Source organism: Panthera onca, chromosome C2, assembly GCF_046562875.1.
Source record: "Panthera onca isolate mPanOnc1 chromosome C2, mPanOnc1 haplotype 2, whole genome shotgun sequence".
Taxonomy (NCBI): Eukaryota; Metazoa; Chordata; class Mammalia; order Carnivora; family Felidae; genus Panthera; species Panthera onca.
This window is the reverse complement of record NC_138347.1, coordinates 136,970,396-136,994,588: the sequence shown is the minus strand read 5'-3', so window position 1 is coordinate 136,994,588 and position 24,193 is coordinate 136,970,396. Positions and strand designations below refer to the sequence as shown.

The 24,193-nt window shown below is 37.4% G+C and overlaps 1 protein-coding gene and 1 pseudogene across 2 annotated transcripts; one reads left to right on the top strand and one right to left on the bottom strand.

Moving 5' to 3' along the window:
* Positions 1-1,971: 1,971 nt before the first annotated feature.
* Positions 1,972-5,770, bottom strand: LOC132677699 (cytochrome c oxidase assembly protein COX18, mitochondrial pseudogene; annotated as a pseudogene).
* SGO1 (shugoshin 1) lies at positions 5,378-18,953 on the top strand. 2 transcript variants are annotated; one of them, XM_078432401.2, is made up of 8 exons: positions 5,378-5,500; positions 7,580-7,728; positions 7,812-8,008; positions 12,071-12,144; positions 13,782-13,840; positions 14,802-15,614; positions 17,643-17,832; positions 18,055-18,953. In XM_078432401.2, the coding sequence occupies exons 2-8, from the start codon at positions 7,587-7,589 to the stop codon at positions 18,155-18,157; spliced, it is 1,578 nt and encodes a 525-aa protein (XP_078288527.2). In that variant the 5' UTR covers positions 5,378-5,500; positions 7,580-7,586; the 3' UTR covers positions 18,158-18,953. The 2 variants fall into 2 exon arrangements, with proteins under 2 accessions (XP_078288527.2, XP_078288528.2); XM_078432402.2 differs by having other exon boundaries at positions 5,378-5,616.
* The last annotated feature ends 5,240 nt before the right edge of the window (positions 18,954-24,193 follow it).

The following is a 24,193-nucleotide window of genomic DNA, read 5'->3' as shown; positions in this document are numbered from 1 at the left end:
GGCAAACTGGCGTAGCCACTGTGGAAAACAGTATAGAGATTCCTCAAAAAATTAAAAATAGAACTACCATATGATCCAGTAAGTCCCCAAGAATACAAAAACACTTATTTGAAAAGATATATGCATCCCCATGATTATTGCAGCATTATTTACAACAGCCAAATTATGGAAGCAATCCAAGTGTCCATCTATAGATGAATGGATAAAGAAGACGTGTGTGTGTGTGTATGTGTGTGTGTGTGTGTAATATTACTCAGCCATGAGCAAAGAATGAAATCTTGCCATCTGCATCAACATGGGAGGATCTAGAGAGTGTAATGCTAAGTGAAATAAGCCAGTCAGAGAAAGACAAATACCATATGATTTCACTCCTATGTGGAATTTAAGAAACAAAACAAACAAACAAAACAAACAAAGAAAAAGAGAAACCAAGAAACAGACTCTACACTATAGAGAGCGAACTGATGGTTGCCAGAGGGGAGGTGGGTGGGGATATGGGTGAAATGAGTGAAGGGGATTAAGAGTACATTTACCCAGCTCCTGGGTGGCTCAGTCGGTTAAAAGTCTGACTTCTGCTCAGGTCATGATCTTGCGGTTTGGGAGTCTGAGTCCCCATTGGGCTCTCTAGGCTGTCAGCACACAGCCCACTTCAGATCCTCTGTCCCCTGCTCTCTCTGCCCTCCCCACCTCCAAAGCTGGCATATGCACACGCACTCACTCTTTCTCAAAAAAAAAAATTAAAAAAAAAAAGTATGCTTATCATGATGAGCCCTAAGTAATATATAGAATTGTTCAATTGCCATACTGTATACCCAAAACTAATATAACACCGTATGTTAACTATACTAGAATTAAAAATGTTTTTTAATTGTTAAGAATTTCAAGATGACAGCAGAGCACTATACCAGGATGAAGGCCTACTGAGCATGGAGCCCCAAGTATAAAGTGTGTCACAGAAGCCATTTAGTGGGCATCCTGATGACGATATAGCAATTGGGGCAGCAAGAGACACAAATGGACACACAAAGTGCACGTTATCTCATTTGTTCACGTGTCTGTTCCATTGTCTCATCAGACTTCACTTACAAGTCACAAGTGCAAAAACAAATTATTAAGCACTTCAAGATGGCAAAAGCAGAGCATTAAACCGAGTGCAAGGCCTTTCTGAGCATAGGTCGCGTGTTCATGAAGCAGCCCTGCTCTCACTTTCCAATTCATACCCTCTGGCCTCAAGCAATAAGAAAATTTTAAAAGTCTCTAACCCTTTTTTCTTCTCTTTAATCTTCTCCAATGACGGTCAAACGTATTCATAAATATCCCAACCGCAATTAGTTTTATCATCTTTTCAATTCAAACAAGCAAACAACTGGATCCACAACTTGTATTACCTGTTATTGTTTCCTATATTAAACATCTACCATAGTTTAAACCCTTTGGGTACTTAATCCTTCCAAGTAAAGAAGTTTATAAAATCACCTCTGTAAGAGGCAGTTAGTTGCCCTTCCAGTTTTCTTCCTTTGACTAAACAATGCTTAAGATTTTCCACTTTGGGCTGTAGCAGTACTTAGTGCTGTATTCTATTCTAGACTTCTTCAGCCTAGAATGTACCCATTTTGTATTCTTTCAGAGGAGGGTTGAAAGGCAACATCCCCTACCATATTAGGTACTTTCTTCCATGGACTACTCTACTGCATGTATCTCCAGTCCATTCTTTTTTTTAATTTTTTTTTTTAACGTTTATTTATTTTTGAGACAGAGAGAGACAGAGCATGAACGGGAGCGGGGCAGAGAGAGAGGGAGACACAGAATGGGCAGCAGGCTCCACGCTCCGAGCCATCAGCCCAGAGCCCGACGCGGGGCTCAAACTCACAGACCACGAGATTGCGACCTGAGCCGAAGTTGGACGCTTGCGACTGAGCCACCCAGGTGCCCCTAGTCCATTCTTATCTCAAGTCACATATTAACTCATAATCCATTAGAATATGTGTTCTATTAGAATAACAATTCTCAACCAGGAATTACCAGAAAGCCGTAGGGTGGATGAAGGGAGTCATCAGAAAAGGCCCCCATGTTGTGAGTCCTAGGATTTTTCTGAAAAGAAAACTAGAGCTTTAATAGATGTACAAATGGGTCTATGATCCTCCACACCTCAAAAATTTTAAGAATCACCTCACTGGATTCTCTTACTTGATAAAACTTCAAAGTATGAGATTGGTCAGTATAATCTGGCATCATTCAGCATCTAACCCTGTTTTCCAAAGTTCTGGCACCTCTAGGAAATTATAATTTTATAAACAGAACTGGACACTTTGATTCACTTTTGTATTTTTAGGATGCAATTAAACATACATATCTAGCACTTAAAAGATTTGTCAAATATATTTGGATTATAATTTAACCCACAGTACTTCACACAATTCATGATTTTATTTTTTTTATTTTTATTTTTTGTTTTTTAACGTTTATTTATTTTTGAGACAGAGAGAGACAGAGCATGAACGGGGAGGGTCAGAGAGAGAGGGAGACACAGAATCTGAAAGAGGCTCCAGGCTCTGAGCGGTCAGCACAGAGCCCGACGCAGGGCTCGAACTCAGGGACCGCGAGATCGTGACCGGAGCCGAAGTCAGACGCTTAACCGACTGAGCCACCCAGGCACCCCCACAATTCATGATTTTAAATAAAGACAAATTAAATCACATCTGAATTTCTAAACCTAAATATATTAGATAGTGACACTTGGAATTGTTCCAAAATTCCTGGAAAGCATGTCATTCTCTTGAAATAAACTTAGCATAAAAGGCGGCAAAGAGGTCCTTACAAGGCGTGTCTGAATCTGACTTAGTCAACGGTATTTGGCAAAGTTGGCAAAAACCTAGGAGAATGCAACAACAAATTCTGTGAAAGGCGCATGAATCTGGAACATAAGCAGTAGAGGACAATTGATGAAGGTACTGTTGCAGCAATCGGAATCATCAACACTGATACCACACGAACAAAGCACGTAATATACATCTGAAAATGAGTCATTCCAATTTTTTGCAGAGCAAAAATCTCCATTATTAATAAACTGATGACACCAACAGAGATAAGCAGAATCCAAGAGGAATCCAGTGCAGTGAGGTCAGGAAACCACAGGATCCCACTAGTAGGTAACTGTTCCTGAATAGAAAAACCTACATCTGAATGTGTTGCCCCTGTGCTAAAATTCCAAAGAGCAACGACATGAAGATCCACATTGGAAACCGAATCCAGACCAACACAGTGGCTTTGAGAGGGTGGCAGTTATCCCGAACATACAGCTCTGAAACAAGCCTCCCCGTATTCTTTAGGTAAGTTGGCCTGGCAACTCTTTTGGACCACCTCAACTGATCTGCACTAACTGCATCTTCTTGGTTAAGATGCCTTGCAATGCTTTTTATTTCTGGCTGCAAATTTTCCACCTTGGCCAGGACGTAGTGCCAGTAAGCGTGCGGTAGTAGGGGCGGGGGGGGGGGGGGGGGGGGGGGTGTAGACCACGCCCAGCAGGACCTCGGTGGTTAGGACAACACGGGACCACTAGGGCAGACCTGTGGCAGTGTGCGTGCGGAGTAGCACCTGCTCTGCGTCTGTACCAGTGCTGATGTGGCCAGGTCCTCGCCCCAGCTGCCAGGGTCGTGGCCACTGCCAGAGCCAACTGCCAAGACTGATGGCGCCAACCCACACCTGCAGAGCAGAGTGATTAATGGCACCGTGGACGTTGGCACAAGAGGCAGGCCCCTGGCCCCAAGTTGCAGTGCAGCCACCTACCGCCAAAGCCGGCAAAACATGTCTGGGTTGACCTTTCTTCTTGATGCTTCTGCACCTGTCAGCCACACTGCCCAGAGTAGAAAACTAAGCACTAGTGGAGGTGATGTGGCTCATAACACCTGGAGACCAAGTTGTTGGCTAAAGACAGATATTCTCATCTCTTCCACTCAAGCCAGAAAGGCGTGAGGTGAGGATTAGACAAGGGAAGGAGGTAAATGTTATCTAAAAAAAAAAAAAAAAATTCTTTATGATGAGTTGAATATCTAAATTGAAAACAATCTTAGGTTTCATTTACTTATTCTTTTATTGTCCCAATGAATATTTACTAACTGCAAATTGCTAATTAGAGGCTGAATATTCAACTATAAGCAGACATGTATAGTTCTACCCTTATGCAAGTTGAACAAATAGGCAATGAATGACCAGTCAATGCCACAAGGGGTACCAAAGGAAAAGTGCATGCATAGCACTAAGGATGTACAAATCGGACTATTAAGGAGGCTTTGGGAACAGATAAGGCTTTCTGGAAGAATTCACCTCTACAATGACCTGCGGCATGAGTAAGACTAACTGGTCTCAGAAAGAAGAAAGACTGTTCTTGACCAACAAAACAGCATGGGCAAAAGCAGCAAGATGAATTACAAGGAAATGAAAGAAAATTCATAAGAGGTGGAACATAGAACCATGGGGTTCTTCAATGACCAAATACCTTTAGGAGTTTGAACTCTATCTTAAATGCAGTGAGGAGCTATTTAAGAGTTTCATATTCAATCATATTTGCTTTGTCAAACCATCATTCTATGAATAACATAAGGGAGTGGAGTCCGCGATCAGAGTAGGTACTGGTACAGTTCACAGTTAAGATTAGGTATTTGGCTGGATTGGGGTATGGAAAATAGTGGGGTTTGGACGTGAAAAATACCTAAAAGGTAGAATTGACAGGACTCAGTGATTGACGGGACGTGGAAAGGCTAAGGGAGAATAAAATATCAATAAAGAAAATTTCCCAGACTTCTGGATCAGTAGCTTTACGTGTGCTAGTGCCATTTCCCGAGGGTTAAAGCGCCAGAGGTAGCCAGACAAAGAACCCGGGGCTGAATATTTCAGATATCTGCAACTTCCCTAATCCTGTTCATCCAAAATTTGTTTCCTATTTTGGTTTTAATGTCCCCTACAAGATGCCTCTGTGCAGCCGGCCGACCGCTTCGGCGGGCAGACAATCAAGGAAATTCTTCTCACAAGAGGGAGCCCTCGAGTGCAATCCCAAAGACGGGAAACTGTAAGACTAAAGAAACAGGAAGCTTTTGAACGCCCTAAAATACCCACCCTTAGAGATATCGCAGCCGATCCAACCCGAAAAGCCAATGACTCTGGGCAGAAACATACCGACAGGTCAAGGCGCTCCCTAATGACTCCGCCCCCTCGGGAGGGGGCACGGTAGATACCCGGATGTGGATGCTCGGTGTGAGTCACGTGACGCAGCCCGGTGAGGCGGGACTCCTGGCAGCGCAGTCGCCTCACGTGACCTCCTGCCAGTCAGCCAATGGGTGAGCGCGGCGGCGAATTTCGAATGTGGTGGCGTTAGCCGGCGGGCGACTGGGGACGGGGCCTAGACCTGGAGGGGCCGAAGCACAGGCTACGCCGGCCAGACAGCTTCGCGAAACCTTGGAATGTAAGGAGGAGGGCGACAGCTGCGGCAGAAGTGGTGGCCAAGGTACTGTTTTGGACGTACCTGTGGGAGGAAGATCTCCCGGCCCTCTTCCGGCAACACCCCCCGCCCCCGACTTTCCCCGAGCCCCTCCGTGAAAGAGAAAGCCGCGGGTTTTCCAGGTGTGGAACTGGGGTGTCGTGGTCCCTGTTCGTCTGCCCTCAGGGGTCTCTCTGTCGTTCTAAGTTCGGTGGCCAAAAGCTCGGGCTGTGGAGTCGGTTTGACCCCGACACTTTCTCTGTTCGTCCACTCGACTTGCGCTTCCTGAGGCTCCATTTTCCTCTTGTTAAGTAAATGGGGACGCGAACCCCCTGCCTTGCAGAATTTTGTAGATTCCGTGATCTGTAAAAGCATTAGTAAAGCCCGGCTTGACGTGAGGGCACACAAACTGGCAGCTGTTCTTTGTGCAGCCCTATACCCTTGACGTCCTGTTTTGCTTCTTCGGTTTGCCTGGAGAAGCTAGCACTGGTCGGTGTCGTACCTGGCTGCCTCAGCAGCAGGAATGATGGAAGCATTATGACGGAGATCAGATAGATATTCCAGGTTCTTCTGAATCCAGACCCCTTACCGAATGCTCTAGAGACTGACCCAATCCCGCCCTGTGACCTGTTTCCGTTCGTTCTCTCCACCACACCCCCCTGTACTTCGGCCTAGATAGGAAACTTCTTATACGGCAGTTTTCTTTCGTGATTTTAAGTTAATTAAAGGTAATAACGAAAATATTTTAGGTACGTTGTTAAACTAACTTGATCAGTTGCTTAATCTGGGTGACTTGTCAAACATCTCCTGTTCGAACTTTGAAAACTCCCATTGTGATACGCTGTTTTTATACAACCCACTTAACGTTAGTGCTTTAAAAAAAAAGAGTTGTGTTAGCTCTACTGGAAACATCCCAGTATGTGTTGTATCTACATTGTCAAAGAGAAAATAACAAATGAGTTCTACATTGAACACCCCTAGACAGTGCATAGAGGAAAATAAATATGGGCTGGAGAAAATACTCAAGAAAACGTAAGGTTCAGCAAAATTATTTGACTAGCTTAGAGCAGATGAAGGTATCTTTTGAGTGAAAATTGTAAGTATGGTTGTAGGAAACAGGAATTATTTCTTGCAATTTTGTGATCTGCAAAGTGCAATTTAGGGTAAAAGATGTTCATGAAAAGTAGTTCGATACGCTTAGTAGCAGAATATTTAAGCAAATCTGATTTGCAGCGTTGAAGGATTTAAATATATTTATGTGTTAATATATTCAGTAGCATATTTCACTGTCACTGCTCGTTTTACTACTTTCAACTGTATGTGGAACAACTGTTATTTAATGTCTTGTTTGCTGTTATGATTTACTAAGAGCTAACAGACCTGAGTTTTAAAAATAACTTTGAGAAAACTGGCATGTTGCTCTGCCTCAGTTCCTGCTCTTTCTAGTTCTATAATTGTTATAATAACCTATTAAGATTGTATATAGTGCTACATAGTTTCAACCTCTGAGGATTACCTTGACTGTCTTGGGAGTGTGTGCAAATCTTAAGTATTGGGTTAAAAGAGTGTGGAAGAATAACTGTTTCTTGATTAATTCTATCCAATGACCTAATGTGATAAATTAATAATGTAGAGAAGAACTGGAAAACAAAGCCCACATACAAGATTACCTCTGAACTAATGCTGTAAGTCTAGTAAACACTAAATGTGGGTCATAAACATTGTCTGTAGGAAACATAAATAATAATAACATCAAAATATAACATTAAGTATTTCCCATAATGCCTGGTATATAGCAAGCCCCCAGGCGGTATTTGTTAAGGAATAAATAAGTGCCATATTACAGAGTCTTTGGGTTGAAATGCATATTTATTAATTTTCCCTGTAAAGTACTGAGGAGGATAACATTATGCCAAAATGTTAATGAGGTTTAAAAGCTGCAAAATCTAAGTTATTACTAGGTTAGCCAGCTTCTTTAAGCTGATTCGACAGTTACTAAGTCTATTTAATCCATTCTTTATGAACAACCTGTGTTTTCCATCTTGTTTTATATTTGATATTATCTCTTAGAAAAATTAAATACTTTTTACTGTTTTAAATTCCTAGGCAGAAGATGGCCAAGGAAAGGTGCCTTAAAAAGTCCTTTCAAGATAGTCTTGAAGACATAAAGAAACGAATGAAAGAGAAAAGGAGTAAAAATTTGGCAGAGATCGGCAAACGAAAGTCTTTTATACCTGCGCCATGCCAAATAATCAGTAAGAGATTTTCATGTTGTCCTTTTGCTTCGCTTTTTAAGCTTATATTTAATACATAATAAAAAAAATTTATCCTCTTTCAGCCAACACTTCTACACTGTTAAAAAACTACCAAGACAACAACAGAATGTTAGCTTTAGCTTTGGAAAATGAAAAATCCAAAGTGAGAGAAGCCCAAGATATCATCTTACAACTGAGAAAAGAATGTTACTACCTCACATGTCAGCTACATGCATTGAAAGAAAAACTGGCTTCACAACAAACCGGAGAAACTACTCAGGTATTTTCATTACAAACGTTGAATTTCTTAGGAAAAAATGTGAAATCAGTGAATTGGTAATTTAGATCAATTATGTTATATAAATTCATTACTGACCGATAGCTCTGTTATTAGTGAATTGATCAAAACATACATGATTGAGGCTTGTGCTTGTATAACTTGGTTCTGAAAGCAGGTAGCAAGACAAGGTACAGAAGAAAGAGTTTAGCATTTTGCACTGCTGGTCCTTTCAACCGTTCAGCTAAGTGAATCAAATATAGGGCAACTCAGCTAAAGGTCTAAAAGTGATAGTTGAAGCGGACTAGTCCAAAATTTTAATCAGTGCTATAAATCTTAGCTTTTCTATGTAGCTGTGTTATACCTAGTGAAGTCTTATAAGAACTGCCTTAATTTGGGAGAGGGGGCATTTAAGTGTTTTTTGGAGAGTCCTTTTTACCTACTAGTTGGTTAAATAAGGAAAGGTATACATTAATTCCCAAACAAGAACTATCCTAAACATTTTGCTGTTTATATTTTACTCTTATTCTGTTGTATTCAAGGTTACATGGAAGGGTCAGCCAAAATATAACAGATGTGGAGAAAGCTTGATATTCTTTGTGTCCCACTGCAAATTGATCCCAAGAAGAGAGAAATGATGAGCCAGGTTCTCCTTTCCTCTTCCCAGGAAAACTACTTGGGGCAGAGAGAGAGAAAGCAGTGGTGCATGTCAGGTGTTGACAGAAACAAGTTTACTTTTTTCCTGGGCGGCCATCTGTTTGCTGTGCCAGTGAAGACAGTTGTGTTGGCACTTAGGCCAGGAAACCAGAGAAGAAAGCCAGACCATAGCGATTAGGGGAAGGGTAAAGACTCGGGAAGGGAATTAAAGTCACCTCTCCACTGACAGCAAGAGTCAGTGATGAAAGTGATTCCATATTTTTTCTGTGTATGATATACAGAATGTACATACACATACATATATGCAATATATACATATACGGTATAGCAGAGAATTGGCTATAAAAGATTTAATATAATTTTCCTTTATGTGAGGGTTAGATTATTTAAAACTTTTTGGTTTTTTGGGATTTTTTCCCCTTTAGAATATAATCTTTCCTAATTTTTTTTCTTTTCCTTGTTCAGTCAACTAGTAAGAAAAAAAAAAAATCCCTCCAAAGACATTTGAATGTTCCTTTTCCCTTTCCAAAGTTTTTGGTGAAATCATATATAAATAGTGAGAAATGAATACCCAATGAGACAATCACAAAAACAATGGGGGAAAAAATCTGTCATTGCAGGCCTTTTGACATTTATCAATGCTTTCTGAGTATTTATTAAAACATATTATTAGCTGGGGCGCCTGAGTGGCTCAGTCAGTCAAGCATCTGACTCTTGGTTTCAGCTCAGGTCATGATCTCTCAGTTTGTGGGATCGAGCCCCATGTCGGGCTCTGCACTGACAGTGGGTAGCCAGCATGGGATTTTCTCTCTCTCTCTCTCTCTCTCCCCCACCCCCTGCCTCCCTCCCTCTCCCTCTCTCCTTCTGTCTTACTCTGAAAATAAATAAAGAAACTTAAAAAAAACAAAAACATTAGTTGCTGGGCAAAAGTGTTCTTAGCATTTAAAACATCAGAGTTTGTTTTCTGCCATACATTTGCTACATGTGTCACCCCTCAACCATCATTCTATACTTGTGCTTACATGTTTATCAAGTCAATCGATCAGTAATGGAGAAACTTAAAATGCTTTAATAAGAAGAATGGGTTTTTTTTGCCTACCACTAGTTAACTTGGTTTATAAGGATTAATCATAAAGTAATTTCTAATAGCCTTTTGTTTCCTAAATTTTATCATAGATCTTTTTAGTAACTTGTTACTAAATTATATTATTCTGTAGTTAAATATTCTCCTTTATTTACCTTCAGTAATACCACTACTTAAATTTAGAACATGAGCTATACTGAAAATAAATTTAAAACTTTTAACAGGATTAAATTTCTAGTTGTTTTGTTTCTCTTGAACAGTTTTAATCTATCATAACATCAGCATATTATGTGTGCATCAAATTTCAAGAAACAACTGAACTGAATTAGAGTGACTTCGAAGGAATCAGTCCAGAACTCTTACCTTCCTAATACAAATCTACAAATCTGCCCGTATCTGCAGTGTGTTCTCTGTCTTCCCTCCTGTCACAGTGGGAAAAGTGTCTCTGCTCCTATCAAAGGCCAAGCCTTTCCCTGTGCATCACATTCCCCTTTTCTCTTGCCCTCAAGCACTTTGGTCCTGAAAGTTTGCACTCTTTCAACACGGATCTGCCTCTTGACTGACTCATTCTAGCTGTCATACAGATGTGCTTTAGCATCTTTTGCCTTAAGAGGAAAAGAAAATAAATGAAACCTCTCCCGATTTCATATCCCTCTACCTCCTCATTTCTCTGCTTCCCTTCACAGCAGAACTTTAGCAGAGACAAACAGTGCACTTACTGTTCTCACCTCCTCAGCTTCTATTTACATTTGAACTCCCTCTTATCTGGCTTTTATCCCCATCATTCTATGGTCACTGTGCCAAGGTCCCCACAACTCCCCTATTACCAAATTTAGTGGCCACCTCTCGTTCTTCTTGACCTTTATGTAGTAACATACTTGATAATCTCCTAGCTTTCCTACTACCATACTCTTGTAGTTGTCCTGCCTTTCTGACTGTTACATGTCTGTCTCATTTGCTCACTTCTTCTTTAGTTTCAAATGTCAATTGTCCTAGATCCATCTTATCTTACCCCCTTCCCATGCTTTAAATACTCTCTGCTGGGGACTTCCAAATTTATAGCTCAACACACACACACACACACACACACACACACACACACACACACGACTACTACTTGATTTATCCACTGAAATATTTATAAAGGATCTTAAACATTTTTTTTAACGTTTATTTAGTTTTGAGAGACAGAGCATGAGCAGGAAAGGGGCAGAGAGAGTGGGAGACACAGAACCTGAAACAAGCTCCAGGCTCTGAGCTGTCAGCACAGAGCCCAACGCGGGGCTCAAACTCATGAACTGCAAGATCATGACCTTAGGTGAAGTCGGATGCTTAACCGACTGAGTCACCCAGGCGCCCCAAGGATCTCAAACATTTTGTACAAAGTACAACTCTATTTTCCCTCTCCCAAAGATATTGTGTACTTCTGCCTTTGTCTGTCCGTCTTACTCATCTCAGAAAACAACCTACCATTTGCTCAAGTCCAAACCAAAGAGGCTTCCCTCTCCCTCACTGTCCCCACTTCCACGCCGATTCAATCTCAGCATCTTTGTTCTCTCAACACCGTCTGCTGGGCTTCACCTCTGTAGCTATGGGACTCGAGTTCTAGCTGATACACGTCTTGCTAGATTTACTACAATGACCTCCTAACTCCTTCTTCTCTTGGCCCCTTTCAATCCATGTTCCACATAGTGGTCAGACTGATCTTTTTAAAACTTAAATCATTTCACTTCCCTGCTTAACGATTAAGTAACTTCGTATCACACTTGGACTAAAATCCAAACTCCTGACTCCCAAGGCGCCGTGTTACCTGGTCTCTGAGTACACATCCCCTCCTGTTCTCACTATGAGAGAATTCATATATGTCCAGCCACAGTGGCCTTTCTTTTCTAAACACAGCAAAGCTTTTCCTACTTCATGACTTTTGTATTTGTTGTTTCCACCACTTTTTCTTTCCCTCCTCTTTTCAGTGGCTGGCTCCTTTGCATTCTTTAGATTTCAGATGAAGGTCTAAGGGAACCTCCAACCTCAATCACTCTCTGTCACTTCAACTCTGAGTATTTCCTTCATAGCACTTTATCACTATCTGAAATTATTTATGTATCTCTTTCCTTTCATTTAAAATTTTTCTCTCTCTACACTAGAATGTAAGCTTTAAGAGAGTTGGACTTAAATATATTTTTTAGCTGCTAGCGACTTGGTTCCTAGAACAGGGCCTGGCACCATAGTAGACTGTTGGTACATTTTTATTGTTGAATAAATGAATGTTTTGTTATGAATATTTCAGTTGTACCAGTGTTTTCTTTGTTTTCATATATTAACAGAACCAGGAAGTATGTCCCTCTGGAATGGCCACCAGTAGTGACAACTCCGGGGATTTATTTGTGAAGGATTTACCGTTGGTATCAAATTCATTATTATGATTATTAATGTCAAAAAAGATTTAATTCTCTGACACATTTATGAAAGAAAATTTGCATCGTATTGATTCTTGTGTTTGGAGTCTGATGTTTCTCTACTAAAAATGCATTTTAAAAAATTTGATATGTTGATATTCTGTTACATGTAGCTAAGCCAAAACTTTCTTATATTTACCTTTTTGATGTTAGGATTAAGCTAGCTATTTAAATATAATTGAATTCCTTCAGTTATATTTTTGTGATATCATGTTTTTATTCTAAGGAGGATTGTTTATTCAAATGACGGTATTTTGCCAGTGCTACAAATAGTCTGGTTTAGAAATGAAATATAATAAAACATCACATTTAGCACAGCTATCACCCTGTCTTGCTAATCCAATTCATTCCTAAATACAGTCAGACCCCATATACCCTCTTCCCCTTCTCTTGGATCAAGTACACTTTGTTTATGAATTACTGAGATATAATTACATACAGTGAAGTGTGCAGATCTTAATTATACAGTTCAATGAGTTTGACTAATGTATACACCTGTGGAACCAAAATCTCAATTATGATATAGAGCACTGCTGTCCCTCTAGCTGGGCTTTCTCAGTTTCAGCATTATTGACATTTTAGGCCAGATCATTCTTTGTTGTGGAGGGCTATCCTAAGCATTTTGGGATATTTAGCAGCATCCTTGGCCTCTACCACTAAATGCCAATGCCACTTCCTTCCCCCAGTTAAGACAACCAAAAATGTCTCCAGACAGTGCCATGTATCTGCTGAGGGGATATGATTATCCCCAATTAAGAACTGCTATAAACCATCTCCTCATATCCCTTTCAAGTCTATGCCCTTCTCTTCACAAAAGTAATCACAAAGACAGTTTCTGCCCCCATATTTTTAATCACGAATAGTTTAAAAGCTGTTCAACTGTAACACCTTACAAAATATTTATGTAATGGTCAAAAAGTAAAATGGGGTAATTGAATTTTTATAAGAGTCCTGAAATTGTTATTAATTAGTTACCATAACTCTATTACCTAAACCTGTATTTAAAATTTGATGTCTAGAGGGAAAATTCTCTATAGGAAATAAAGAATAAAATTATACTTAGAATGAAACAGCCAGTAATAGTATTAAAGCATAAAGAAAATTGTTTCATGAGCTACAAGGGGGACAAGATTTTTAAAGGAAATAAATAGTATTAACTTCAGAGGGGTCAGTAGTTAGGCACCATAAAAACCTATGCTACCAAAAAAAAAAAAAAAAAAAAAACAACAGGTCAGCTAATGATGAAATAGGCTGCTAAAGAGTTGAGTAATCAAATTGCACTTCTGTAATATATAAGTCAGTTTTGATTGGCTGTTTCTCCAGGTTAATGGAATTACGAGTTATGGCATGTCATCAGGAGTAAGTGTCCAAATAGATAAGGTAGTTCCTCCAGTGGAGTTGAATGTCACTTATAACAAACGAGGCTCCATATAATCAGCAGAAAGGTTTTTTGTTTTCTTTGATACTTAGCAGATTTAGAATAGGATTATGAAATGATACTAAGAGAAAAACTTAAGAAAATCTTAAATTTCTTTTTGTTACATAATTCTTAAATAAATTTCAGTTTTTCTTTGGCTAGACAAGTTCCTCTTCAGGAAGCTCACCTTCCAGGACAAGGAGAATCATTCCAAATAGAAGGTAATTCAAGTGAAAATGTAAAAATATTAAGGGCAAGATGAGATCTTTGAGAACAAGTAACATAATTAAATTTCTCTAATTTTTTTTTAACTTTTTAAGTATGCTCATCTGGCATTCTTCTGCTCAAAGCAAATCTGTTTATTTTACACAGAATATAACAGTTTAAAAATATATCTATTTATTTTGTTATCAGCTATCAGCTATAACTGGCTGCAGTTTACTGAGCCCTACTATTTGCCAAGCTGTGTTAGCCATTTTACATTATCTCACTTAACCCTCACAACAACCTTAGAATATAGGTACAGTTGGTCCCATTTTATATATACTCAAAGAAGTAAAGTATCACACAAAAAGTAGCCCAAAAGGTAAGAGCTAGCATTTAACTGAAAGCCGACCTCCAAAGCTATGCCATTCTTTCCATTTCTAAATTGGCGTGTCCCTGTTCTCAATGCTTTGAAGAAGGGATGGCATTTGAATAAGCAGAACCTTTCCCTAAAAATGCTTACTATATTTCTTACCTGAAAGGCTTTGTAATTATCGCAGTTTTACTGGGATTTCAAAGAACATCTTAGCTCCCACTTTCTCAGTGTACTGGTCTTACTTTACTTTACTTTAGAATATGAGGTTCTCTCCCACTGAATCCTATACACATAGATACATATAGCCAACTACTTTTTCTTTAAACCTTTAAACTAGGGACACAGAAAACCCCCAGTTAGAACATGTTTGGACGTTATGTAAGATTCTTTCACAAGTCAGATAGAACCCATCGATTGATCAGTGCCAAAAAAATTAGATGGTAGTACTAAGTTCCCCAGATTTTTATTTGCTTATAGCAAATGCGCAACTACAAACTGACCTTTCATTTATTTCATTTTTAATTTTGAGTTCTAAGATTACTGAATTTAAAATTTCCATAAAGTTAAACTATTTTTTTCTCATTTATCTTTTAAATTCTCAGAGCAAATACCTATTTCTCAAGACAGACTGGGATTTGATTTGAATTCAGATGACGATAAATCTACTGATAATGTCTTACCTAGAACTGTATCTGTCCGTCGCAGTTTAAAGAAACATTTTAATAATCTATGTCAGTTCAATACCTTGGATGATTTTGAAATCAGTCATTTCTCAGAGCAGTCCTTTGAATTGGAAAGAATTAGATGTGTAGACCCAGTAGTAAATATGCACTTACCTGAAAACGTGGAACAAAATGTTTGTCAATGGAATAATGATCAAATTAACTTATCACCAAAGCTGATTGACCCAGAAAGATCCACTAAAACAAAAGAAGACATCTTAGAGTATAAACCTGAACATACTAAAAATAAGCGCAGAGGTGCACAAGGAAGAAAAGGAGAAGAGAAAAGAAAAGGTAACAGAAGGAAAAAATCAAAATCTGTATCAAAGTATAAAGCGAGCAAAAGTGAAAATAAAAAAACTGTCTCCAAAGAAAAGTTGGATGAATCTGTCACTTCCAGTGATGCCTACAATTTTAATTTGGAAGAGGGAATTCATCTCACTCCTTTCCGACAAAAAATTAACAATGATTCTAACAGAGGAGAAAACACCAGTGAACCTGAATTGAGCGTCTGTGAATCAAGTGGTTCAGGAGATGACTCTGATGACCTCTATTTGCCCACTTGCAAGTACAGTCAAGGTCTCTCCAGTGAACCAGCTGGGAGCCCAGTCAGCAGGCCGAGACCTAAAAGAGCGCTAAAACACAGGGCTGAAAAAGAGATAGAGGGCACTAAGCTTATAAAAACTCCTATCAGTAAGTGATCTACTTGTTCGCGTGCATTTTTAATGTTTATAATAAATGATCACTCCTGATGCTTATAGGCTGTACTTACCATCTGTTTCTCTGGGGGAGGTTAGAGACTTGCCATCTGTCTCTTTGGGGGTAGTTACAGTCTGATTAAACAATGGCGGGTTGGGGGTGGAAATCACAATTGTATGGCTATGACCTACTTTAAGCTAATTTAAATCTTTTTTAAGAACAATACTACTTGTTATGGAGAAAGTATTTTTAACTTCAGTAAATGAAGACTTCCAAAGTAAGAAAAACTTTTTGGTGGAGTTAGGTTGAATTAAAATATCTTTTATACACTCACCTGACACAGGTCTTTGAAAATGAAATCAAATTTGAATCCGGTGACCTATCATTTTAATGGCTTTGCTTCATATTCAGTTTGACAGGAACCGCGATTTTAAATTGATTCGTTCTAGTTAGTGAAAGGTGGCCAAACACTAAGCCAAACTTTTCCCTCAGTTATTGGGCTTAGTATTTTTTTGTAAGACATTTGTAAGACATCTAAAAACCGTGGCTTAGAAAATCTTGCTTTTATAGATCAAAAGTAGCATGGTTCAAAAGTTGGTAACAGCCTGCATCTGCCCACAAAGATTCTCATCTGGGAAATTGTTATTGTGGTAAAACTAATATATGTGGTCAGGTTGTAGCATTCCCAAAACATCTGATCCTCAGGATAACTTTATAAAGTGCAGGTGTAAAACAAAATAATAAATAAATAAAGTGTAGGTATCAACATCCTTATATTGTTTATAAGAAAACTGAAAGCCTAAAAAATTTAAATGACTTCCCAAAGTTAGGCAGTGGTAGTATGCAACCATGTTTTGTTTTTTTAAATATGCTATAATAATGTTAACGTAAATCAAGATTGGCAAAATGTTGATAATTACTGAAGCTGGGTAACTGGGGGTTCATTATATTGTTGTCTCCATATTTGTGTATACTTGAAATTTTACATAATAAGTTTTTAAAAGAAAAAAATTACACTCTAAGATAGTATTACTCAGAATTTTATCCCCAGATCATCAGCATCACCATTACCTTGAAACTTCTTAAAAATTCAGAATCTCAGGCCATACCCTTGAATCAGAATCTGCATCTTTTTCACAAGTTCCCTGGGGGATTTGTAGATACATTGATTTTGAGAAGCAATATTCCAGAATATAGCAAGTGAGTAGATGTTGCTTAACCATATTTTCCAAACTAAAAGTTGGAATAATTAGTATAGTGCAATATGTGTAAGTGGAGACAAAAAAGACAGTATTTGAAACCTAGATAACTCTGGAGAGCATGGTTGCTAAAAATAGTCATTTTACAGTTATAATTTCGTTTGTATTGGAAAAACAACTTGCTTTTTAGAGCCATTTGAAGAATTGTCTTGCAGTGTTCTTTGTGTGCTGGGTACCTGACACCCAATATAGATCTAGCTCCAAAGTAGAATAACTTGAATGTTTATGATAGGAAAAACATTGGTAACTTTTTAACATACTAGCTTTACCAGAGGGAATCCCCTTCCTGCTGGTTTACACAGAGACTATGATGTAGAATTCTCATTTATTTAATAAAGTGAGTTTACGTAGCTTTTTTAAGACTATAGGAAGCCACTTGATAAATTATGGTTATGAAAAAGATGGAGGCCTTGATGATTCTACAAAGCAAGATGGAACTAAAATGAAATTCTGTGATTTAACGTAATTCATTATGCCCAAGCTATCCTAGAAGAATTTTAATTTTTTTAAGGAATTTAAGTCTTAGGAAAAAAAAAAAGAATTTTAAGTCTTAGTAACCTGTTGTATTAGCTCTTCACACCTATAGTAATTGATATTTCAGTGTTATCTGGGATGGAAAAATGATGAATGGGTTAAAAAAAATCTATATAATACAATGCTGGATTTGTATATGTTTAGGATCTGTAATTGCATATGATTTTAGTTCCTGCTTTGTTTTTTTTTTTTAATTTGGAACCATATTCAGTAAAAGTTGTCTTCGTAGGTGCACTACCTAAAACTCACCGCTCACCTCATTTTAGCCTGAAGGATATCACCAATGCTCCCTTGTATCCTGTACTGAAAGTCAGAAAACTTTCTCTTTCTCCAAAAAAGAATAAAGAAAGCCCAGCAGTGTCTCTGCCAAAGCGTAGGTGCACAGTCAGTATGAACTATAAGGAACCCACACTCATTTCGTAAGTATTTGTGGGAACCCACTTTTAATGATAAATGTCGGGGGTGAGGGGAGTAAGGTTTGGAGCTTTGTTCAAGAGTGTCTTATTTGAAATATCAAATTTTGATTAAAAACTGAAGTGGGAATATTAACACTGGCATATGTCACAATAACTTTATATTGAAGGGTAAGATGGTGCTGGGATGCTTATAATTATTCCTAAGAGTTCTTTTTATCCTTCTAGGAAACTGAGAAGAGGAGACCCTTTTACAGATTTGTGTTTCTTGAATTCTCCTATTTTCAAACAGAAAAAGGATCCCAGACGCAGTTCTAAAAAAAAAGTATGAAGCAAATACAGTGAAGTGTTTTTTGGATGCTGTTTAAATTCATCCTACTACACCTCCTATCTCTCCAAGAGAGAATCTGTAAGATAGTCCACAAAAGGGTTGAACTATTGCCATGGAATATTCTTTGACTGAACCCTAGATCATGAAAATGTCTTCAAAACTATACTTCAAATGTGATGCTTTTTTCTCATACCACTAATAAATTTGGTTTATTTTTTCTTTTAAATAAAAATAACCGGACATAAGCCCAATTTCTTAAACTGCCTAAAACTTTTAATTTTACTCAAAATGTATCTTCTGCGAAAGTAAAATGTGAGATAATGAACTGATGGTTGCTTAGGTTCTGGGACTAGGCAAGTGACTAGCTCTAAATACCAAGCTGCCTAGGTGTATACTGTTCAGTGACACCTCAGCAAATTATTATGTTTGGACTTTCAGGATAGTTCCTTAGTTAGTCGTTACCATAGTAGGGTCAGTGCAGATATAGAACATTTCCATCGCTATAGAAAGTGATTGCACTATTGGGCAATTTGAAATTTGGTGTTTTTACACTTTTAATATTTCTGTATTCTTACTGTTTATCCCTAGACTGTTAAGAATCGTTTTGTATGTTAACATTTTACGTGAATGTTACATTGTACGTACCTTTTTGCAACTGACTTTTACTAAACTCACCAATGTTTTTGAGATTTATCCATGTTGGCAGATGTAGATTATTTTCATCGTACAGTTATATAAATAAACTAGACTTACTATTTTGAGAGATAATTTGCTTCCACTATTTCCATTATTACAAATTAGTGCTGCGGTGAATATTCTGCATTCTTGCACACATGTGAATAAGTTTCCATGGAGTGGATACCTAGAAGGGGAGCTGCTCTCTAAAGTGGTTGTACCAATTCTCCTGACACAAGGAGTGTTATCACTCTCCTAAGAGCAATTTGTAAGTTCTAGTTTCCCCACACAGTATCACTTGGCATTATTGGACATAAAATTACCTAAGCCAATGAATGTCAAATGGCTTTTCTTTGTTTTAATTACTTATGAGATATTATCTCATTGAGTTAATTACTTGTGAGAATTCAAATATTGGTCACTCATTCCTTCTATGAATTATTGTATATTTTGCCCACTTTTCAACTAGAGTGTCTTTTTCTTAATAGAATAGGGCTCTTTATGTATTCTAGATAGTATTCCTTGTCTTTATTTACATGGGCTATAGCTTTCTTTTTCTACTTTATTTTTACCTTATGTTTTTTGACGTTGAAGAATTTTAAATATTAATATCCTCTGTCACCTTTTTGCTTAAAATTTTTCTCTAAAATTTGTTTTGCTTTTTCACTTAGGTCTTTAACTGTGTAGCATTTTGTGGAATGGGGATCTGATTTTATTTTCCATGAGAATAGCCCATTGCCTTAGCACTATTCATTGACTAATCTATCTTTTCCCCACTGATGAATACCACTCTCTTTGTCACACACCGAAATTTCTTTCTATTGGTTTATTTGTCTAGCTATGGGCTGGGTACTGTATAATCACTTTTTTTTTTTTTTTTTTTTTTTGGTTTGGCGGTAAAATATAGTAAGTATCATTTTGATCATTTTTAAGTGTATAGTTCAGTAGCCTTATGTACATTCACATTGCTGTGCAATCATCACTGTTACCCGTCTCCAGAAGTTTTTCATCATCCCAAACTGAAACTCTGTACTCATTAAATAACTACCCATTTACTCCACCCCACCCCATCTCTTAGTAACCACTATTCTACTTTATGGCTCTATGAAATTGACTGTTCCAGGTACCTCATATAAATGAGTATATACAGTATTTCCCCTTTTGTATCTGGCTTATTTATCATAATGTTTTATCCATGCCATAGCATGTTTCATACATGTCCACACATACCAGAATTTCATTCCTTTTTAAGCCTCAGTAGGATTCCATTGGATATATGTACCACATTTTGTTTATCAATGGGCATTAGGGTTGTTTCCACTTTTTGTCTATTAGAAATAATGTTGACGGGCGCCTGGGTGGCTCAGTCAGCTGAGCGTCCGACTTCAGCTCAGGTCATGATCTCACAGCTCATGAGTTTGAGCCCCACGTTGGGCTCTGTGCTGACAGCTCAGAGCCTGGAGCCTGCTTCTGATTCTGTGTCTCCCTCTCTCTCTCTGCCCGTCCCCCACTCATGCCACATCTCTGTCTCTCAAAAATAAATAGACATTAAAAAAAAGAAAGAATGTTGCAGTGAACATGGATGTACAAAGATCTGCCTGAGATCCTGCTTTTAATTCTTTCGGATATGTATCCAGAAGCAGAACTGTTGATAATATGGTAATTCTATGTTTTGATGAACCAACATGCTGTATTCCAGAGTGGTTGAACCATTTTTCATTCCCACCAGCAATGCACAAGGATCCCAATTTTTCCATATCCTTGCTAATACTTGTGGGTTTTTTTCATAATTCCTATCCTAATGGGTGTGAAGTGACATCTCATTGTGGTATTGATTTGCATTACCCCAGTGATTAATGATGTTAAACATCTTTTCATGTGCTTATTGTCCATTTATATACCTTCTTCAGAAAAATGTCTCTTCCAGTCCTATTCCCATTTTTGAATTGGGATGTTTTTGTTGTTGAATCTTAGAGGAGTTCCTAAAACATACTAGATATTAATCCCTTATCCAATCTGTGATTTGCAAATGTTTCCCCCCATTATGTGGGTTGCCCTTTTACTGTTGGGAGTGTCCTCTGATGCACAAGTTTTTAATTTTGATTAAGTCCAATTATCAATTTTTCCTTTTGTTTTCTTTGCTTTTGATTGTTATACTTAAGAAATCATTGCCTCATCCAATGTCATGAAGTTTTTCCCGTATCTTTTCTTGTAAGTCACAAGTTTTTTTAAAAGACATGGATGGAATTGATTTCTTAATATTTTAGGCATTTTTTTATATCTATGATCATAAATTTGCCTATATCTTTTCCCATATACATTTTTGGTAGCAAGGCCACTCTTAAAATTAGTTGAACCTTCCTTTTTTGCTCTCTGGAACAAATGGTACCTATTCACATTTGGTAAAACTTTGCAATTGAAACTATTTTATCCTGTGCTTTTGTAGGCAAATTTTTGTCTTGATTTTTTTAATGATTATAAGAGTTCTCTAATTCTTGATTCTATTCAGTTAAATTACATTTTTCTTACAAATTGCAAATTTCTATGTTTTATTTAATGGTATATTATTTAAAAATTTTTTTTCAGGGGCGCCTGGGTGGCTCGTTTGGATAAGCGTCTGACTTCAGCTCAGGTCATGATCTCACAGTTTGTGGGTTCAAGCCCCGCGTCAGGCTCTGTGCTGACAGCTCAGGGCCTGGAGCCTGCTTTGGATTCTGTGTGTCTCTCTCTCTGCCCCTCCCCTGCTCATGCTCTGTTTCTCTCTCTCTCTCTCTCTCTCTCTCTCTCTCTCTCTCTCAAAAATATTTAAAAAAAATTTTTTTTTTCAAATCTCTATGCTATGTAGTTACATCACTTTTTTGTTACCTATTTGAATCTACTTTCTTTTGTACTTAATCCTTTTTGCTAGTTGTTAATCTTTTTTATTTTGTTAATCTTTTCAAAGGACCAGCTTCTGTTGATCCTCAGTTTTTTCATTTTCTGCTTTATTAATTTCTGCTTTTGTTATTTTCTTTGTTCATATTCTTTGGGTTTATGCTGTAATTTTTCTAACTTCTATTTAGCTCCTTGATGTCTAGTTTTCCTCATCTATATTTTTTAAGATTTTATTTTTAAGTAATCTCTGCTAACATGGAACTCGAACTCACAACCCTGGGATCAAGAGCCACATACTGCACCCACTGAGCCGGCCAAGCACTCCTACTCTTAAGTTTTTAAAAGCATTAATTTTTGCCTCTTAGTTTTACTGCATGACCTCTTTAGTGTGATTTGTATATATCTCAAGTTTGATTTCAAGTATTTTCTAACTTTGTGATTTCTTTTTTGACCTATTATGTAAAACAAATTTTTTTTCATACCAAATTGGAGATTTCTATTGTTATTGTTCTTTAAGTGAGTTCTACTTCTTTTTGTAATACATCAAAAAATTTATTTGCGTGGTGTTGATTCTTTGGTATTTAAATCTTTTGTGACTAGTAAAAGTTGTTGAATTTTGCAAATGTTTAACTGTATGTCCTTGAACATAAATTCTCTAATTGTTGAATGCAATGTTGCATAATGTTTTCAATTTTTTTTTTGTATCTTTACCAATTTTGCCTGATTCATCATTTGCTACACTCACACACACACACACACACACACACACACACACACACACACCACCTTCCACAGAATTTCTGGATTTATTGATTTTCCTAGTGAATTATTCCTTTTATCACTGTTGTAGTCACTCTTTTTCCTTCGTAGTGCTGTGTCTTAATGTCTGATATAGCTAAGGCAACTTATATATGGTTAATATTTGCCTCTGTATGGTTAGTATTAGCATTTTTACTATATCATTTTTCCATTTTTTTAAGCCTTCCTATGTTACTGTTTTAGATATATCTCATTAAAGAGTATATTACTAGATTTTGTTTTTGGTCCAAATTGAATTGTCATCTTTTACCTAACAAATTCTGTCCATTTACATGTATTGTGATAACTGCTATAATGTGATTTATTTCCAGCAAATATTTTTATGTTATCTACTCTGCCTTATTTTCTTTTTTCTCTTAACTGTTTACCATTGGATTAGTGGAGTTGTCTTTATTTCTACTTTTATTAAGTGGTTATCCTGAACTGGCTTAATTTGTATACATGACTTCCCAAAGCCAAGTTTCTGAAGAATATCTTTTGGAAGTCATTTTGATGAGGGTCAAATTCTCAGTCTTTTTTCCAAAAATGTATTTAATTTTGCCCTCACTCTTGTTGAGTGTAGGTTGACAATTCCCCCAACATTTCATTTTCTTATGGACTTAATTTTGCTGTTGAGAAGTCTTGACAAATTTTTTGCTCATATTTTGGTAATTTACCTCAAGCATTTCATATTCTTGACTTATTGTAAATGTATTTTTAAAATTCATTTTCACCTGTTTGCTGCTAGTTTGTAGAAATGTAGTTGCTACTAGTTTATGGAAATGCAACTGATTTTTATATATAGACCTTGCTAAATTCACTCACCAGTTCTAGTATTTTTTTTCATAGATTCCTTAGAATTGTTTTTATTTTCATGACCTTATAGTCTACAAATAAAGACAGTTCACTTCTTTCTATCTTGTGTGCCTTTTCTCCTTACTGCACTGACTAGAACCTCTGCTATAATGTTGAACAGACGTGATGAGAGTAGACATCTTTGCCTTTATCTCAACCTTGGAAGCATTTGGTCTTTCAGCATTACTGTGATGTTGGCTATAAGTTTTTATTGATTACTTTTACCCTATTGAGGAAGTTTCCTTTTATTCTTTGCTAGTTTTTTTTTTTTTTTTAAAGGAATGGGTGTTGAACTTTGTCAAATGCTTTATCTGCATCTATTGAGATGAACATGTTTTTTTTTTTTTTTTATGCTATTCATATAGTTAATTACATTAGTGGATTTTCAGTGTTAAATGAGCCTTGACTTAATCAGATGTGCCCCACTTGGTCATGATCTCTGATATTTTTTATATATTGAATTCCATTTGCTAATATTTTGTTAAAGATCTTTGAATTTGTGTTTATGAGGGTTGTTGATCTATAGTTTTCTTGTAAATTTTATCCTTTGGTGTCAAGGGTAACAATACTGGCCTCATAAAATGATTTCAGAAGTCTTCCCACGTTTACTGTTACTTTTTCGCTTACGCTGAAGATCTGTGTATTTTATTGTATTATGCGCATTTTGTATGGTATTGTGTTGTACTGCATGTATATTGCTAATTATACTTTATTTTTTAAAGTTGATTTGAGAAGGAGAGCATGAGTGAGAGAGGGACAGAGATAGGGGGAGAGAATCCCAAGCAGGCTCTGTGCTGACAGGGCAGAGCCGGACGCAGGGTTCAATGTCACTAT

What these genes read in the sequence shown, in the direction of transcription:
- SGO1 (XM_078432401.2), top strand. Translation starts at nt 7,587, where the DNA reads ATGGCCAAGGAAAGGTGCCTTAAAAAGTCCTTTCAAGATAGTCTTGAA. An exon ending in AGAATCATTCCAAATAGAAG is followed by an intron (nt 13,841 to 14,801) that starts GTAATTCAAGTG and finishes TTAAATTCTCAG; the next exon opens with AGCAAATACCTATTTCTCAA. An exon ending in GCTTATAAAAACTCCTATCA is followed by an intron (nt 15,615 to 17,642) that starts GTAAGTGATCTA and finishes TTGTCTTCGTAG; the next exon opens with GTGCACTACCTAAAACTCAC.